The sequence below is a fragment of the Scophthalmus maximus genome, chromosome 18 (genome assembly GCF_022379125.1).
Source record: "Scophthalmus maximus strain ysfricsl-2021 chromosome 18, ASM2237912v1, whole genome shotgun sequence".
In the NCBI taxonomy this organism is placed as follows: Eukaryota; Metazoa; Chordata; class Actinopteri; order Pleuronectiformes; family Scophthalmidae; genus Scophthalmus; species Scophthalmus maximus.
This window is the reverse complement of record NC_061532.1, coordinates 5,334,903-5,354,911: the sequence shown is the minus strand read 5'-3', so window position 1 is coordinate 5,354,911 and position 20,009 is coordinate 5,334,903. Positions and strand designations below refer to the sequence as shown.

Sequence of the window (20,009 nt, the reverse complement as noted above, 5' to 3'; positions counted from 1 at the left end):
GAATAGGTTACAGTATCATGAGTACTTCTTTTTTTAAGTAATATTTTATTTTTGTGTAATTGCTCCTCCTTTAATACAAGTATGACATAGAATAGACAATTTTTAGTTAAATAAGGTAAAAAATTAACCACAAAAGAAAATGTAGCAGCTATCTTGCATATATTTTTTTAACATGCATTAAAAAAAATCATATTCAGAGACTGGGACTGTCCGTGCTATGTTTGCAGTGCAATGCTTTTTCGATATGTTATGCACAGTTTCCAGCAACCCAGCCACCAGTTGGTGATGCACACTGCGTTCGCCTGTTAAAGTGAAAAAAGGCTGTGCCCTTGTTTCCAGAGTGCGCCAAAATCATGTGCTACTACACTAGCTGTACAGAATGATGGACACTGCTTGTGGCACTAGTCAGGTCGGGTCTTGATGTCGTACTAAATCACGGAATGCTAAAATGCTGCCACAGCTCTTAATAACTGAATGCATATCAGCTGAAACACGGACTGTGGCTTCAAACATTTCTGGTTCAGGTAAATTGTCGTTTTCATGGGAGAGGCAGCTCACAGACGCAGTGAGGCCAATCGCTGTGCTGCAGCAAGCACACAAACACACACACAGGAAGCCACCCAGTTCATGACTATGCACTTCACTACGCTGCACAGCCACTGTTAAATCAAGACCAGATAAACAGTCTGAAAGAACAAGCAAGCGACATGTTGGGAACGTACTGGTCGCGTTGGAAGGATATGATGTGTACGGCAGAAGTAAAATTAGGAGCGACAAGGACACACCTCAACATGAGGGCAGTTGGTGCCACACGGGCTCGGACAGGTCTCACCGTTGACTCACTCGAGTTGGCTGAAGTTCCTTCCCCTCATTGGTGATCTCATGGAAGGAGCGGCTCCTGTTGAGATAAGACCTAAGGCCAAACGTTGTGCTCCAATGCTTACAGACTGACTGGCTGCTCTTTTTCCAAGATCCTTCCTGAGGTGTACCATGTCATTTAGGACACTTCAGCCGGAACTTCGCCGGTTAGCAATGACTCCTCACAACCAGAGGGTTCTGAGTTCAAACCCCGGTTTGTGATTCATGCAAAGGAGGTTAATTGGCGACTGTGAATTGTCTGTGAGTGTGAATGTGATTGGTCTCTATATGTCAGCTCTGTGATAGAATGGCGAGCGACCTGTCCCGAGTGTACTGTACCCAGCCTCTCGCCAAATATCATCTGGGATTTGCTCCAGTCCCCAACAACCCTTAAAGTACAAGAGGCATAGCTAATGGATGAATGTCTTGTTCTCTTACGATCTACTTAAAATCAACTCATGACTTTTAAAAACTGTCCATATACATATATCAAACAATGGCCCAATCTCGAGCATCTTTACAGTTGGAGACGTGAACATGGATGAGTTCCAAGGACAAATGGGATTTGATAAAGTTAACTCTGTTGTAATAGCAAAGAAATTTGGAGCTCATTCAGAAGGATAATAATGTTATCTGTGATTTGTAATTCTGCAAAGGTTCAACTATTCTTAACGCAGCGCTGTAGGATCAGCAGGAATGTTTAACATTATCCAGGTGAAAGGTGCCTCGGTGTTTCAAACTGGTTTGTTGAGTTAGGGACCAAGCCGGTAATCTCACCCAGGGATTGGGTAACACTTTTCATGTGACTACAGATACCTTTCTCCTAGTTGCATTGTCAACCAAGATCCGAGTCAGATATAACCATCCTGTGCAATTGGACAGGATGGTTATAAAATATATTCTGTGAATGATATCATAACTTATCCAAAAGATTAGTCTGTGACATTTAGGGGGAATAGATAATTATATCACTTAAGTTGATGTTGCTCATCTGTCCCACTCAGTTTGGGTTTTTGAGTCCATTATTGCAGATTATGTCACCACTGAGTCTACAAGAAACAATTGGCAGGCCCACGATGGCCGTCAGTGTGATTTCTAGCCATGATCTTGTAAGCATTGTCTGATTGCACTCTTTGTTGTTCCAAATGAACCAAAATTTCCTGGAATAGACACATTTGCTGTTTTGGTTTGTTCTAATGTGTGACTTTGTGTATTGGTGCGTGCTCCGACATGATAAAGGATGACATGATAGGGGCAGATCCTGACTTGTACCTGGCACTTCCTATTATTATCCTATTATTCTGGACAAGTCTTTCGCCCAATGTCAATGTCTCTGCAGTTGAAACACCCATTGCATGTGCATGGCCCTATCCTCCTCTGCCCCTGCGACGCCCTCTGCCCCTTCCCCCGCCGTGCTGTTGTCCTTCACACGGTTATTGTTGCGACATCTGAAATGGGCCAGCTGTTTTATTCTTGTTTCCTGTCCTTTCTCTGCTGCCTTTCCATGGATTTAATGATCTCCAATGTTCTGCAGTTGACCAGGGTCACATTTGACACAATGCTCTATCCCATGTGTAATCTAAGCCTGACAGGGAATCTGTCTTAGAAGTGACACTTGACCCATGTAGACAAGTTTATCTTTCCATTTCTGTCTGGGCTGGACCGGCCCTGGGCCACATCAGACATGTACGTTTGTCAGATGACTTTCTCAAATCCATGTGCCACGAATCGTGCTCTGACTCTGTCAAGTTATTCTTCCACTGTGAATCTGTAGGCTCCCTGTCTCCCCCAGCCGTATGGATGCTCAACCTCTAGGTATTTCCCCTGCACTTGAGTCTAATTCAACCCAATTACATTTTAAGTGGTGATATCAGTGGAAGTCCTGGGTAGCCAGGCGGAGATAAGATTAAAATAAGATAAGATAAAATTATACTTTATCAGTACCACTTTGGAGGAATTCGCCGTGTTACAGATCAGAAGACTATAAAATAGTATGTTCACGTTTTACATAGCAAGAGAGGTGAGCACTGCCTAATGTATCACTATTGTAGATTGCAGATTTCAACATTAGCTCACATTGATTTTGCTTTGTTTAAAAAGACATTAACAAAGAGATGGACAATATTTTAAACTATAAAGGGTAGAAAAACTATAGAATGTCAAAACACACTTGCCTTGTTAGAGCATATTAAGTGAGGTTGTCTCTTATCTATTTTCACAAGGCCTAATTACTGCGACTACCCCTTTGCCCTCGGCCCGCGCTCATACCTATAAGCCAGAACCTTGCTTGGGTGGGTGGTGACAAAATCAATCATAAATAACATAAACTTAAGCCACATTTAAACGAAATGATTATTTTTTCAGACGGAGGTTAAAGTGGTGATGGTCAAGCTGTTCCAGAGGTTGGATTTCCTCCTTGTCCCCGGACAGACCCTTGACGTTGTGGACATTGGCACACTTAAACCAAAGAGGGGAGTGGTGTGCAGCAAATACCTTGTTGGGTCGCTCAGACTTAGTTTTCTGACTTTCAGCCAAAAACCTCTAACGCTGCCAGATTGTTGTACTACTCTATTCTGTTAATAATTTTTTTATTATCCTTCGTGAAGAAAATATTATCAGGTTTTAGTGAAGTATGACTCCTATCCATATGAAATCGTTGTAATGATCAAGATTGTTTTTATTTCTCAAACAGTAACGGGAATGTGGGAAAACAAATCAGTCACTTTTTGAGTATGTTACAGTGTCACTAGTACAATGTATCTGGTGGAGCTAATATTTTTGTTCTGAATAATTGCTCTGCATTTAAGACTAGTATAGCATACTGAAACTACTATTTTTTTTTTTTTTTTTTTACAGAAATAGAAATTAAATTCGTGCTTTGCTGTGATTTTTGTTTTCATCCTTGTGTGTTTTTGGACCATTACTCACAACGTACACGAGAGGGCGCTGTGACCCTGCAGAGGAATCTCAAAAGCACCTGTTAAACGACACATTATCAGAGAATTGACACTTGTTGTCATTTGTAAGTTATAAGATAAGTGAGTGGTAAGTGGCGTATCACTTTGGAGTAGTAGGCTGACATTAATATGTAGGGGGGGGGGCAGATTTCATTTTGAAACAATAACTGGAACAATAAAAAAAAAACTTTGAATAAACGGATAATTTGATGTAATGGCTGACTTTCACATATGTACAAACACACATTTACGTGTATATATAAAAGCCGTAGCTGCAATGAAATGACATGCTATCGATTTGTGTTAATGATAAATATTCGGTGTTCGTTGTCAGCGGCGAACTCGTGTCACTGTTCCTTTAAGAGGGCTGAGCCCTGAGCTCCTGCGAGGCTCTACCTGCTGCCCACTTCTCCAGCGCGCCGTGATTGGCTGCCTCGGCCCAAATCCTCTTGAACGATTTCAAACCGAACCCGAGTGTTTGGACACCGAGGAGGAGGAGGGGGAGGTGGGAGAAGAGGAAGAAGAGGAGGGGGGTACCGCTGCTAATTCCGAGTAGGCTGGGTGGAAAGCCCTGAGCAGTCGGTCCACCTTAGTAAAGAGGCTTATCCGAGGGCTGTTGTTGACCGGGGAAACGCGTCCAGGAGAGAAGCAAGTGGGCTTTCGCCGGGCCACGGTGCTTACTCGAGCGCACGGCAATCGCTCGTTAAAAATTCCCAGATTCATTTGCGTTTTCAGCGTTTCCCATCGAGCCGCGCGGAGCGATGTCCGGCGGAGGCGGCGGACACTGCGGAGGAACGCGCTGCGCGGCGCTGCGCTGACAGGACCGGCACCTGGCTGGAAATCGCTGGTAATCGACCCAAACAAATATACACATATCACGTGGTTTCGTTTCGGACGAATGTGAATGTGATCAGTTGTTTTTGTTAGTTTTTTTATTATTCATAAATGATTTCCCTCCTGTAGATTGGCAAAGGCAGTCAGTTCATGCTCGGGCAGCATCCCACTCATGTTTCCACTATCGGCCTGTTTTTAGTTTTTTTTTTTTTTTATAAAAAAGAAGGCATCGCGACACTTTTTTGGGACAATGTACTCGTTCTTTTTTTTGAAATACAATGAACTTGAGGGTTGATCGTTAATATCAAGCCACCGTTTTTTTTAGTTTTGTTTTTTAATAACGAACTGAGACTCTTGGTCAAAGACAGCCATGGCCAAAAACCCCTCCGAGGCGCCGAGGGACGACCTGAGCCAGCTGACGGACGACGAGCTGCTGCGGTGCAGCAAAGAGGAGCTGCTCAGGAGACTGAGGAAGGTGGACGGCGAGAAGATGACGCTGATGATCGAGCACGGCAACTTGATGAAGGACATCAACCGCAGGCTGCAGGTGCACCTGCACGAGATCCGGAGCCTGAAGGAGATCAACCAGAAGCTGCAGGACGACAACCACGAGCTGCGCGAGCTCTGCTGCTTCCTGGACGACGACCGGCAGAAGGGCAAGAAGCTGTCCCGAGAGTGGCAGCGCTTCGGCCGCCACACGGCCAGCGCCATGTGGAAGGAGGTGGGCGCCTACATGATGAAGCTGAAGGAGCTGGAGGCCAACCAGGAGACCGTGCTCAGGGAGAACTCCGAGCTGAAGGAGATCGTCCTCATGCTGGACGAGGAGAGGAGCGGAGCGGGGTCCAGGAGCTCCATAGACAGCCAGTCCAGCTTGACCAACCTGAACGGGGGCACCGGCACGGTCCGGGACGTCGGGGACGGCAGCAGCACGTCCAGCACGGGCAGCGCGGGCAGCCCCGACCACCACAATCACAACCACATACACAAGCCCTCAGAGAACAGTAAGCTGGGCCCCACCATGAGGAGGTCCATGGATGACCTGTCGGCACCACACCACCACAGGAGCATCCCCAACGGACTCAATGGTGAGTGCACACAGGGGCCATCACATATTAGAACAGACGCCTGGTCGTCACGACCTACATCCAATGCAACCAAGCAGGATTGGTCCTAATCGTTGTGGGTAAAGGTCAAATCTCGTGGGCCCTAAAATTGTTGCCTTCAAGTTACCCCTGATTTGAGAAAGCTCTCCAGGAAAGTTCTCGCTAATCTGTGGCCACTGACGTTACACACTACTCCCAATTCTGTGTAATGGAACTCGCTGCGTGACCACAGTAGCCTAGATTGTACTGTCAGACTGTGAGCGTGATTGCACGCACAGCATATGCTGATCAAAATTGCTGGGAAGGATTAACATGGGGGGGGGTCTTGGCTTATCCTCTCTATAAAGTCTTGATTGGGGTGATTGGTGTTATCACGCACACACACACGCACACGCACACACTCCTACTGGTCAGACTGCATCCTTAAGTGGCCTGTTCAGTCCCACGCTACTGTCATTTGAATCGACACTGATTTAGGTCACTGCACTCAGGGTCCTCAAGGAAGAGGACTTATCTTAATAGCTTTTGGAATAGCTCAGGCGAATAGATTTTTTTTGGGGGGGGGGGGGGGGGGGGGGGGTGCTGATTATCACTGTTGTCCTCGGTCGCTGAGGAGCACTTGCGTCTGCTTATGGGGCCCATTTTTCAAACGCATTGGCACCGGACCAGAAATCAATGTCCCTGTTTTTTAAAGAGCTAAATACATGGCTGAAAGCTTGCAAGCTGGGATGAAAAACACCATGATGGAACAGGAGGACACTAAGCCTCGTTTAGCGAGCGCACGGGCTGAAAACTTGCCAGGATCCGTTTGGCGAGGGGAATGAACGCTTTCATGGGCAACAAAAATAAAAAAATGAAATCCCCCCCCATCTAGTTGAAACTTTATATCGAACAGGGTGGCGGCAGCATGTTGGAGCTCAGCGCCAGCTGTAAAGGATGTACAAGTATGGAAGCATTCACAAGAGGGAGCTTAGAGAGCCCTTAAATCAGAAAAATACGCACACACAAATATCCAGTCTCACAAACATTTTTTGTCAGGGCTTGGCTCTCATTATGTAACATCAATATTGTGTCTGCAGCGGCCCAGCACCTCCCTAAGCCGCTGTTTTTGCTAGATGGTGTGTGACATTGCGTGCCCCTGAGGCTCTGGCTCGGTGTGTTCATCACCGACTGTGATGCACGGATGCACAGCAGCACGCCGGCCCGGCTTCACTTGGGAGGTTTACTATTTCATTGTTCAAACCAAGTGCATTGGGTAATGAGATCGATGTTATCTGGTCTCCAATAAAGCCGAGCATCACAAATCTTTCTGGCTTTTACATAATTGCAAACAACTCCGTGCGGAAAAGAAGCAGAGCTTCTATTGACATTAGGCTAAGACGTCAGTTGAATTGAAAACAACAACAAAGCAATAGTACATGGATCCCAATCTGCTAATACTCGAGTCGGAGGACTGTACCCAGAGGCAGTCAGATCAAACATGTGTTTCGTCACTTCTATCAATGGATATTTATCAAAAACCTCAGATGTGAGATGGAATCGCCTGTAGGTTGAAGCTAAACATGTACGGGCCCCGAGTAGTGAGAACATGGTCTTCTTCTCCGGCACCGATTTACTCAATAGGCTGCTTGAAATCTGAGTGAAGCGACCATGTTGCGAGGTCAGACCTGGTCGCGGTGTGTGAGGTCCGCAGAGTGCCTCTATTCAATGCTGTCCAAATGCCAGTGGCTCCCCTGGGCATTTGGGAGACGAGCTCGAGAACTGCCGCTCAAGTGCTAAATGAACAGCATCTGTCCGAGTGCCCAGACACACGCAGATGGGAAGAAGGGAGGAGGCAGAAATGAGTTTGGTGGAGAAAGGGTAAAACCAAATTATCCGAGCTAGATTCTTGTTTCATACCATTTTAGTCCAATGTTACGACGTCAGTGCATCTCTTTAAGGTTTTGATTTCTTTGGGGGGCAAGTGGGGTACCGTGAGAGGGGTGTATGAAAAGGAGCCCAGCAAAGGGCCCTCGATGGGTTGTGGTGGTGTTGGGGGAGTGGCTGAATGGCTGTGAGAGGTTGGCTGGGAAGCTTTTGGGGGGGGGGGGGGGGGGGACGACTGTTGGAGGGCATATTGAGCACAAAGGAGGCTGGGGTTCGGAGGCATCCTGCTGTCCGCTTAATTGAATTTCTTGTGCGTTGACACGGCCGACGGCCCCTCCTCCACCCACTCCTCTTCCCTCTGGTAAAGCTGTGTGAGTGTGCGCATGTTTACTTTGACAGGGTATGTGCCGTAATGTGTAAGGGAAGCGAAGGGCTTTCTGTTCTGGAGTTAAAAAAAAAAGGATAGAAAGAAAGCTGCAGGGGCTATATGGAGTACCACTCCTTGCCTATAACAGTGACGTCTATTTCCGGACTTCTCAACGTCTGCAATCACTTTTGGTGGTCTGGAACCCTATTCCAGTCAGAGACTGAGTGAAATATGATGCTGTCACGGCGCGCTTGCATTAGGCTTCCCCTATAGTGCCACACAGACTGAGCAAAGCCTTTACGAGATTAAGACAAAGTGGCCATGCGAGACAGCAAAGTGGTGCTCTGACATTGTCCAGATGAACTGATAAAGAACCTCTCCGCAATAACGCTTGTTGACCTTAGACAGACCCTCACACATTCCCTTGGCCTTTTAGCTGCCAAATGGCTTTAGAGTAACAATGTTCCTAATAACCACAGAGAGCGAGGGAGGTTTTCATTCTCAGCGGAGTAAAAAAGGACCCAGGCTGACGTCAACACATTTAGCTGCTTTTACCACTTTGAAATCCTTCGGCATTAGACTGGGTGGGATAGCGTCTCATCGGCTCTTATTGTGCAGCGGGGTTTTATTTCCCCGCAAAGCATTTCTACGCCGTAGAAAGTTGTCTGTGCATTAAACACTCAATGATGTCACCGGTTTCCATGCATAAAAGCTGATTGAATGGAGTGAGGATGATTAGTGCCACATGACCCAAGTGTTCTGAGAAGTAACTGTAGCCGTGTTGGCGACAGTAAGATCATCGCACGCATGGACTGACACATGCAGACTCACGCAAGGAAATTAAATGTCGTAAAATACATATTGACTTAGTAAGTGTGGGTTTAGTTGAGTCGTGACGGGCAAACTTAGGCTTAATCCTTGACTTTCACAAAGTGTGGTATGCGTGCGTTTGCCTTTCAAAGGCCGGTGACATGTTGAATTAGGCTCAGTCGCTGTTGACAGTTGGCCATTGGCAAACTAGAATAGTGGACCTTCATTCCTGAAAAGCTAATTTGCCCCGAATTTTTTCACTTTGACGTCAACTTTTGTGAGATCGGACCAAATATGCCAAGCCACCTTGGCAGTGCTCACTTGCTTTGAGAGAAAGGAGAGAGGCAGAGAATCCAGAATGGCGGAAGCTGACGCAGATATTATCTGTGTTGCGCCGTCCAATTTTATTGAACTAACCTCTGGAATATAAATTGAATGTTAACCGTCTTCATGAGACACAAGTACGGTATAAATGTCTCTCTATTGCCCCGTTAGCAGTTGAGAACCACGTTGCATGTCCCGGCAGGATAGCTGGTTTGCAGTTTGCCTGCTAGTAGCTACCCCAACTTTCCCTGCGGGGTAGTCACTACGTTGCCAAGAACCCTACCTTTTTTCAAAGAAAAGAGATGGACTCAGACGTCGGCGAGTCTGCCACTCCATTCAGATGCCTCTGGCTCTCACAAACCAGTTAGATAGGTTGAGTGATTCACTGGGGCGATTAAGACGTGCAAGATCCTCAGCTCAATGCATCGATGTGAAATTTGATTCACACGTTGCTTCGCAGTACAGGAGACTGCTTGCACTGGCCTGCTGTGTTTGCTCTGTTGAGTAAACTTGTGCTGTCCCCAGAGAAGCCATGCCCTCCTTAGTTTAGTCACCCTGCTAAGTCACCTTGTAAATCTACGATTAGGTTCAAATGAGTCCTAATGGACTCACGAACTCACTGCGAGGCCGTAAAATGGCATCTTTAAACGAGGGCCTTCGTGTGTGTGTGTGTGTGTGTGTGTGTGTGTGTGTGTGTGTGTGTGTGTGTGTGTGTGTGTGTGTGTGTGTGTGTGTGTGTGTGTGTGTGTGTGTGTGTGTGTGTGTGTGTGTGTGTGTGTGTGTGTGTGTGTGTGTGTGTGTGTGTGTGTGTGTGTGTGTGTGTGTGTGTGTGAGATATATGAGGTGTTACAGTGAGTGTGAGCTGTTACCATTTCTCGTTTAGAGGCTTTTCTCTCTCTCTCTCTCTCCTGTTTCCTTTTCTTTTACCCTTGGGGAGTGACATGACCTAAAAGCTCACATTGAAACTGTAAAACCAGCCCTCCCAGTTGGCCACCAGTGTTTGTATGTGTGTGTGGTGTGTGCATTTCATCACACAAACGCAAATGACTGTAGTCAGTGCCTTGATTGTCACATTCATGTGTGACAGAAGCACTGGGTCATTTTCCCTCTTGAGGTGAATTATCAATAAGCTTTAAAAGCGCAGATCAGTCATTTCAGTCTTGAATTAGAAAACCTATTTGGGGTCACACTTTTTTGCGAGAAAGAATCAAAGCTCCTGTGTACTTTGTTTAGATCACTGGGAAATCTTTATCACGGCTTTTATTTCTTCAAATAACGAGTCAGGCTTTCGGCGTCTCCTTTGTTTCCCCTTAAATAAACATCAGTCAGGGAATCGCAGCCAGCTAGACGAAGTCAGCCTCAGTGTTTCGCCGTCTGAGGTGAGCTCCTTTCTTGTTTCAAAGGAAACCGGTGGATCAACAACACAATGGTGTTTTCCTCTCGGCTACGGTTTCAAGTCATTGTGTGGCTTGTCTGCGAGGCTTCCAAGTAGGAATAGGATGTTTTTGTCACTAATATCCTGTTTGTACTGTTTGTACTTCATGTTTCTGCGCTTCAAGATGCTGACTTGAGTCCTTGCAAACTTAACCCCCAGCTTACAACCTCTGGTTACATTTGTACTCTTCTCATAAAGGGTAGTGCCTCCGTGGCGTATTCTCAGAAACGTAGAAAACGAAAGTGCAACTACTCTCTGTGATTTTACAGCTCTAACATAATTGTGAAATTTTATAGCATCTAATTGGGTCATGGTAAAAGTTGAAGTAAAAGTTGCTGCCCTCTTTGAAACCAACTGTTTCAGGCGGAAATGCTGACACGATCATTTCTTTCAATGTTTTGTTTTGTAGTTTCCAAACTACTGCAAAATAATACAGAGGGAGGCACTGTAACTTATTTTTCATGAACTGCTCCTGGTGTTGGTGATATCTGTTATTTTTAACGTCTAAAAAAAAATTATTTTCCACAGTGACTGAGTTGCGTCAGGTCCTGCTTCAGAGCACAGTTTGTTGGGCTTTGTGTTTCCCAGCACCCTGCCGGTGTGAGGTCGGGTCGGCTGATAAGGCAGATAATGGAGTAGAAACACACACCCACAACCTCACACACACACACACACACACACACACACACACACGCACACACACGCACACACACACACACACACACACACACACACACACACACACACACACACACACACACACACACGCACACACACACACACAGTGAGAGAAAGGGCCATGGGGGGGGACTTAGCTGTGTACTGTGGATGAAAAGCCAGACTGTCAGGACGTCCCACATTCCTGGATAAACAAAAGAGGAAGTGGGTCTCTCTCCTCTCAGTGACACAGCAGGAATGAGACGCGCCACGGAAAGAGGAAGGGGGAGACGGAAAACAATGAGACGCGCGCATGTCTCTAGCTCACTTTTTGAACTTTTTACCTCCCGCCCGACTTCTGTTACCTGATGAACTCTACTTCTCCAGTCTTCCCCTCACATTCCATCTGCATCCCTCAGTCTCTCGCTCCCGTTTGCTGCGAACCAGCTGATCGGATGCCCATTCAGTCCCATCCACACGGCACTCGGCAGACAGAATGAGGTTATTGAGCCAGCATGGGTCTTCCACATGGAACTAATGCGGTGCCTTTTACGAAAAAAAAAAGTTTTTCAGCAAGTTCCACATGCTGTTACGTCCGTGTGGTCACCACTGTTAGACTGTATGAAGCTGTTTTCTAGTGTCATATACAACAGACAGTACACGTTCTTCCAAATATTTGGGCATTTTTGGTTCTCTCTGTGTCCCTCTATGTCTGTACCGATCCAAGTGGATGTCCGTCTCTTTTATTCATCGGGCTGCTGGAGGGAATGGGTTGCTCGGTTGCCTAGGCAACAGCGATGATCAGTGGGGCGATCGTGGACGGCGCCCATGCTTAGCCTCAGAGTCACTGAAGCGGAGGCAAGTAAAGGATAGGGGGATGGGGGATAGGTTTCGGCATGGTCGGCCTCTTTGCTGGTTGACCCGTGCAGAACGATGCCAGCCAGAGCAAGGTCAGGTCTCTGTGTGTGTATGCGTGCCAGTGTGTGTTTGCGTGTCTGCTGATTACGAAAACAACTCGCGCACAAGGGACAAACAGGGTGTGGTCAGAGTTACAATCATTTTCACTTATTAGTAGCTGGTTTTACTTTCGGTACCCGGCGTTTTTATGGCCTGGCAACTTTATCTATTCTGATGAAGGGTTTTTCAATATGCAATAACCAAGTGATGATATGCACTCTTAAAAATACACTCATCCATGAATTCACCCATTGTGGTTTGTTGTGAACTAAGTTGACCAGACAGGTAGGTAGGTAGATAACCCCACTCACTCCAATTAGTCTTTCATAATGGTCATAAATAACATATTTATGTAGAAATACTTCCTGACATTAAATATTAGTTTTAACTCACTTTAAATAATCCCTGAATGAATGCCCACTGCAATGTGGCTCTACAGTTTGTAAGATTATTGCAAAGACATCCTTGCTTGTTCTCTGCCCCATTGTCAGCCTGTCCTTGACTGACTTAAAGTTAATCTTATTGAGGGGCACACTGCACCCCTGGCAAGACCCTCCCATCGATCTGTGTCCTTTATCAGATGGGACGAGCTCTAAACAGCTGATTAAGATGCAAAGGACATACACGGGAGGGAATTCAAATAAGTAACTGGGTTCAGTGACAAAACCCCATCTGGGGCTGCTCCATAAACTCACTGTCAGCAATTCAGTTTTGTCCATGCAACATTTCCCCCGTGACCTTCGACAGTGAAATGGTCCCAGGTTGCCAAAAGTCAGCAACTTCCTGACAGAGCACCTCTTCATCAGCTCCCCTTCGAGGCCCGGGAGGAACAAGGTGTTCATCTGGATTTTCTGGCCCGTCAGCTCTTTGCTCGTTGTTACTGTGACATTGGAGACCCGAGTCAGCAAATGTTTTCACCTCTCTAGCATTTGAACAATGCTGTCACCTCACTCCAACCTGTAGTTTAACAGTAATTGATAGTTGTCTGTACTGCTTGGATGCCTTAAAATGTTCATGGGGCCACTTTTGCTCGGTCCCATATGAAATGGCTCATTAGTTTTCAAGCCGTGGGACATATCTCTTCATTCGGAATTAGTGTAAATGTTTTTGCTGGCTGGAAAAGTTGTTGTGCTGCTTGCAATAAACAAATATTGATGCACTTGATCCGGCGTTTGGACTACGCAGTCGTAGTTGTGGCTGTGCATAACTGGAGCGCCTGCAAAAATGTAAACCTGGCCGCGGCCCCTCAAGATGGATGAGATAATGTGAAGCTCTGACGGTCAAATGAAGCATCTGGAATGAATTGTACAGTCTCAAGGCTGTTACTCCGTCATCGGGAAGGTTTTTCTTCAGTGGGTTTGAGGTAACTACTCTGCTATTCTGGATGCTAATTTCCTGTTGCGGGCAGGTTTTATGTCGAGCCCGACTGATATATCGGTTGGCCGGTATTAGCCTTTGACAGACATATCAGCATCGGCCGATATTATCGGCCAACTGATATGAGCCTTTAAATGTGCATTTATGCGCATTTATGTTTACATTTTTAGGCCGATGTATCGATATCGGCATCGACCCCCAAAAATCCATATTGGCGGCCTCTAGTTTGTAACTTGGTGAAAACATGCTTGTTTTATTTCGGGTTGGGCCTTGAGACAGACATTTCTATTGATTCCTTCTTGGTATTTGGAGACTGTAAATACGCAGTGGTTGACAACATTTGCATGAGCCATCAGTCAAAGGGGATTATGTATGGGATGAATGCAGAAATTGGATGCGTTCTTGTTCTGCTAAATATGTTCAGAATTAACTAATTGGGGAACATATTATTTTTAAGTCCTTGGTTACAGTGGAGAGGGTTACAGAGTTCGGGCGACTGCCGCCCTCCTCCTCCTTTTTCTAGTAATGCCACTGTGGCCATCTGTCAGTGTGTCGTCCACTTGGTGTCAAAAAGATGGTGCGAAAAGTAGTTTCCTCTTAGTCTCTGTGAAATTTCAGGAGACAACCCCTCAGCCACGTTTCAAAACTGATAATGGATTTGTTGGAGCTGTAATGGTGATGATCAAGATGGATGATGACAGCAGTCGTGCCAGTAACATAAACAATCCTAACCTATACATATGTTTTAACCTTCAGTCCCTTGATGTTATCCATCAGGTCATGAAACCGTTCTGCTTTCTTAGACAAAATATACAAAGAAGAAATGTGATGGATGAAAAGTAGGTGAGTCACATGGAGAAGGTCAAAGGCCAGTTTTGAACCCCCCCCCCCCCCCCACACACAAACACACATAAAATATGTATAAAAAATTATAAATCTATCTTCCCCTGTGTCCCAGTTGTGCCGCTCATGGCAAATACTCATGGCCGTTTAAAATTTCATCTCAAATGTATTAAGACCACCGCACTTAACTAGGCTCCATCACAGATTATAAAGGCTGATCAAAGTCATTATTTATTTGAACTCTACCGAGCGCGGCGCGTTCGATTCAAGCGGTATGACTGACAATCATAAAGCGCTTAGGTGGAAGCTGATAATCATATGAAAATGCAGGGCTCACGGAAGAGGACTTTGTCTGACTAAATCAATGACTGGCGGCCTCGATAAATGAATGGGGGGAAGAGACGAGTAAAAATGCTTCTTTATCTTTTCATCTTATTGCGTGTGTTTGATATTCACGGAATTGGAGGCTATTTGTGCCGGTATTAATGTTCGTGGGACGACCATCAGGAACGTCCGCGTGACTATCTAAAACTCTGGAGATGTTCCTGGGTCTCCCTCCGATCCTCTTTAACTCCATCAGCCTCAGCTCTGGGTTCAGCAGAGATAATGTCAGATTACCCAAGGGCCGCTTGGCTCTGGTTGGTCACAGTGATGGATCTTCAAAGAGGATGGCGTGGGTTGATAGACGGAAAGTGGAGGTATAGGATGGAGAGAGTTGCTTTTTAGAGAGCTTTGATGGAGGTTAGAGGAAGAGGTGGCACCCTCCCCTGTTCCTGTTACGGTCAGGACGGACACTGCGACTCCGCATAGAGTTGGTTTGGTGTCAGATGAGGCAAATGGAGCAGGTTATTCTTCTCCAGAAGGCCATCACCGAGCATATTTCTCTCTCCCGCTGAGAGGAGATGACATTTCTGACAGCCAATTATAGCCGGCCCCTTTCTGCTCTCCTTCTCTTTGAGCCGTGGCATCTTTAGTTCTGATCTCACATTGCTTCGTTACTCCGCTGCTGCTGGGTTTTTGGTTTTTTTTTGGTGTGGGGAGAGTCCAGCATCAGCACATTCTGAATAGAGCATCAGCAGCAAGGCAGCAACGGTCGGTTAACGCTTGACTTAGAGTGTTTGTCATTAAGCTGCCTCATACCCCCTCTGATCCTGGACGTCTCAATTCACAGCTCTAAAGCTTAAAACAAAGATGTGCTGTGTTATAAAAGTTTATTATATAAAATGCCCTTGATACTTGCTTTTGATGCACATGTTCCATGATGTCTGATCAAAGTTAGACCCATGAGTGAACCCAACGAACCCACACATCCGTTTCCTCATACACACACACACACACACACACACACACACACACACACACACACACTCCAGAGCACAGAAAAATCTCTCTCCCGTCTCCTTCATGTTTCAGACAATTTCCACTCTGGCCCCTGTGGCGGTCTCCTTAGCTCCCCATCACTACGTTTGTGATCTCAATCCGCAGTAGATTAATTGAGTAGCAAAAAACGGCCGAGAGGGATTTCAGGAGAAGTTTAACAGTGTGTTATCTCCTATACATCCTCCCGTGTCTTGCTCGCTCTCCTCTCAGTCAACATAAAGATGTAAAGGGGATTAAAACCATTGATGTTTCAGCTCTGTCGTGGCTCTCTGGAACACGGCAGAGGGTTTTTGGAGAGGAGGGATCCTCTGTTGAAAGCATTTCAAGAGAGCGGGATCCAGTGCGGCGTCGCTGCCCACCGCTCTTTTAAATACATGGCACGTAGCCCTGCATATGATATGGACCGTATCAACCGCGGCACTCTCTTCAATCCCTTTAGAACACGGAGCAGTGTTCGAAGGCATGTGCACTTCATAAAAGTGCCCTTGTTTGGGGTGCAACAGGAAGTAGAGGGCTTGGGGATGGGGCGAGGGATGAAAGCATCTCCAAGAGGGCTGTTGAGGAAAAACTTCACAAGATGCCAGGTTGAAGATCCAGGAGCAACAGAGGACAGTGCAGAGCAAGCAGCTTCTCCTTTTTTTTGCTTGTTGCTAGGAGACCATGCCCCTTTTATTCATTATTATGGGGTGAGCTTTACCATGCTTTCTCTATAGAGTGACACCTCCTTTAGCTCTGAGCCTTTTCCGTTCCCCCCACTTTTGACAAATTGCTCCCGTCAGGTTATAATCATCTCGGTCGGAATACTTAAAGCAAGTTGAATCGCGTTTCAGAGGAATGCTTGTGCATCCAGTGTCTTTGTTGCCACCGGTGACTTAACATCTGCCCCCCTCGAGCAGGAATGTGCACTGTACCTCTTAGGGTCTCCTTCTACTCGGTGGACAACAAACAAAAGCAGTGGGCATGAACTGGAAATGGATGAAGAGGAAGGGCTGTGCCATGTGCTACCAGTTAGTGATTCTTCAGATCCACGCTACATATGGTGCAGTATTTATACAGCATGGAACAAGATGAATTATGACATGAGCAGATTCCATGCAGAGGTTAATAATTGACCGTTTGGGGAAAATGCTGGAGGAGATAATAGTATCATAAAAGGCTGCCAAGTTGAATGAAAGCAGAGGCAAGAAATCAATACCCATTGTGTTTATGTTGCATTTACCACAGCCATGGCAGCGCGGTTCACCAAATGGGTGGAAAGGCTGACGGAGGAGGTTTTGTTTTTTGGGGGGGGGGGGGGTGGGAGTCCACATCAGTGGCCATCCGCTGCTGATGGGGGTTGAGGAGAAAGGGAAACTGGGAGAAATGAGGCAAGTTGGAAAAAAATGGAAGGAGAGGTGGGATTGGGACACATGGAAGAGGATTGGTGCCGGAGACATGAGGAGGGAAGCAGACAGAGACAAGAGCCCATGGAAGTGTAAATGAAGGTGAAATGAGCAGGGGTGAGGCGAAGAGAGATGGATAAGGTAAACGGGGAGCAGGTGAGGTGGGAGAGAAAACATGAGAGTCAAAGAGAGTACATGAAAAAAACGAGAGCATGAAAGAGAAGATGCCACAGCCAGGAGACGCAGCTGGTCACCTCTGAAACCCCAGCTGCTGCCGCTGAGAGAGTTACAGTGGTGGGGGGGTAAGAAACACATTAACCAGGAAAAAGACTGAAGAGCTTAAGATATTACTGCACCTGCGGAGCGCTGGATGACGACTTCTTTTTGGCCTTTAATTTCTCAGATTCTGAAAATATGAAACTACTCAAAGAATACTGATTGTTAGATGTACAGGCACATATACGATACACTTCCCCCCACCCACATTCCAGTTTGTAGATTAATCCAACAAATGCAAAACTTTGCAAATCTCTATTATGGCTGTGCTTAAGTGTGTTTCATCACTAATCCACCTTGGAGTGTTTCCAGCTGCTAAACGTTTTTGCTACCATCAAGCCTGTCAGCGGTGGTCTGAAGTCGACTTATTTACGGTTTCGCGGTGAGTTACGTGTTCCAGTCCGCGATATTGACTGTAAAATAGTGTATTTATTGCAACTCTGCAGATGTTAATGGCTCTTGGGTGTGGGACCGTCCCGTTCAACTCCTGGGGAATGTCAATAGGAAGAGCACGCTGACGGGAACTTGGATGGAAGTTTGAGCGAGCACAGCGTTATTGTCATTATGTCATAATAAAAACAGTGAATTGGTAACATAAATCAGGCGCCGGTGTCTGCGAAAAATTCCCCTTGTGTCGCCTCTTGAGATTCAGCACGCTGAAAGCACAATGTGAGAGAAAGGGTGGAATGAGAGTTCAGATTCCACAGGTTGGAGAGCGAGAGAAATGGGCCACTGTCTTATCAGTGCTGAAAAATACAGCCAGTGAAGCCAGTGTTAGACTTTTGCCTGGCTCCTGAGATAAAGCGCAGACTGCCAGTGTGATGCTGAGTTCTAGATGGTAAAAAGCCTATGGATAATTTTGGGGCACCGATGTGGTGGGATTTTTCCTGGTCCTCCCAATGGCAGTCCGAGGGCAGGGCGAGGGCAGAAGGCTGAGTGAATCTTGGGTGCACATCACTCCAATGAAGCAGCGACGCAAAACTCTATGTTCGAGATCTTTCATTAATGAAAAGTGTAACAATTTGATTCGGTTCATTACGGAACTGGCGGGACAAATGAGACTATGGCGTGTTGCCACACTCTAGGTTAATTAATGGGAAACGCTGGAAAGGGAAAAAAAATATGCTGACATCAGTCTTCAGCCGGCGGCGTTTTAAGTTTTTAATAAGCCACTATTGCGCGATTTAAAAAGTTCAGGATCGCATCTCTCTCGTGGGGCTTGGTGCTGACACCACACAGGGGCAACAAGAGTCAATAATACACCCCTTGTGTCTCTGCCCGCTTTAATCCAGTGTGTAGGGTTGCAGGGAAACTGTAAAGTGTTCCAACACTTATCGTTCAAAAGGTGAACGCATTCGCACCTGTGGGCAGTTTACAGTCGCCCGGTCAGCCCGACCTGCACGTCTTGGGGAAGTGCTGGAAAAATAAAGCACGTGGAGGAAAATCCAACGACACGGGGGCAGAACAGGAAGACTCCAAATGGAAAGGCCTCCACCAGCTGAAAAAAGCTGGATTCATTACTAAATTTCCAACCGAGCTAGAGAAGTGGGACCATGTTCGTTGAGGCCGGAGAGCATATGTTCCTGTTTGCTAATCTGCAGCTTTTACAGTAAGATGATTAGAGGTTTGATAACCCTCCATATATATATATATATAAAAAACGGCATAACACGGCTAAAGGCTTATTTTGAGCAAGTAAGCAATCATTCAGCATCACTCAAACCTTTTGAAAATCACTTTAATTAAGCTATAGTAAACTTTGTTAAAAATCTGCAGAGGATGAAAATGACCAGCGTCGTCCTCTGCCGGTTGCGGTCAGTGATTTGCTGCTGACCTCCCTCTGTGAGGCGGAGGGACCACCTGGTCACTGGCTCGGCGGACAGCTGGCCCTGCCACAGACAGTGGAGGCCGAGCGGCGTCTGACCCGTCGGTCTTGCTTTTGCTTGTCGACGCGTCCCTGGAGACTTTTAATTTTTATTTTCCCCCTGTTTGTTAAGGTGACCTGAGGAAAGGGTAAATTAGTAGACGGTCTAAAACAGCCTCACAGGGGTTTAACAAGAACACCCAAAGGACTGGGTGTTCTTTTTTTACAAATATTATTCATCCATGGTGTTTACATATTTAGATTGTTATCATATCACACATCATTAAATGTCTCTGGCCCCGGTATCTTGCATAATACCCAGACTGTGTGTTGATGCAGCTGGTCGCAATTCACTCGGCATAAATATTCATCCAAAAATTACTGTCGGACACTTTCTCTCTCTCCTTGTGAATGTTGGTGTTTTGATTTGAATCTAAAATCCAATCTTTTTTGTGTGTATCAAAGAAATGTATTGATTTAAAGGCATGGATTGACATGTTGGAAAATGCATATTCAGATGGAAAAAGATTGATACAGAATCAAAATCACTTGGAGCACCACTGACGCTCGCTATTGAAAACGTCACGTTAGTTTAACTGAAGGCTTCTTAGTATGAGGTTCTCATACCCAAGATATGAAAAATGAAAAATGACCAAAGCTAGCTAGATGTTGTGGGATTAATCACATCACATGAAAAAAATGTCCCTGTCTCTCTCAGT

The 20,009-nt window shown here is 46.0% G+C and overlaps 1 protein-coding gene across 4 annotated transcripts in view; it reads left to right on the top strand.

Moving 5' to 3' along the window:
• Positions 1-4,261: 4,261 nt before the first annotated feature.
• Positions 4,262-20,009, top strand: part of ccdc85cb (coiled-coil domain containing 85C, b) — a 44,807-nt gene continuing 29,059 nt past the window's right edge. For 3 of the 4 annotated variants that reach the window (XM_035618428.2, XM_035618427.2, XM_035618426.2), the window contains exon 1: positions 4,262-5,734. In XM_035618428.2, the coding sequence (XP_035474321.1) occupies positions 5,020-5,734 (715 nt within the window). In that variant the 5' untranslated portion in view covers positions 4,262-5,019. The remainder of the gene's footprint in view (positions 5,735-20,009) is intronic. The other variant, XM_035618425.2, reaches the window with a different exon arrangement.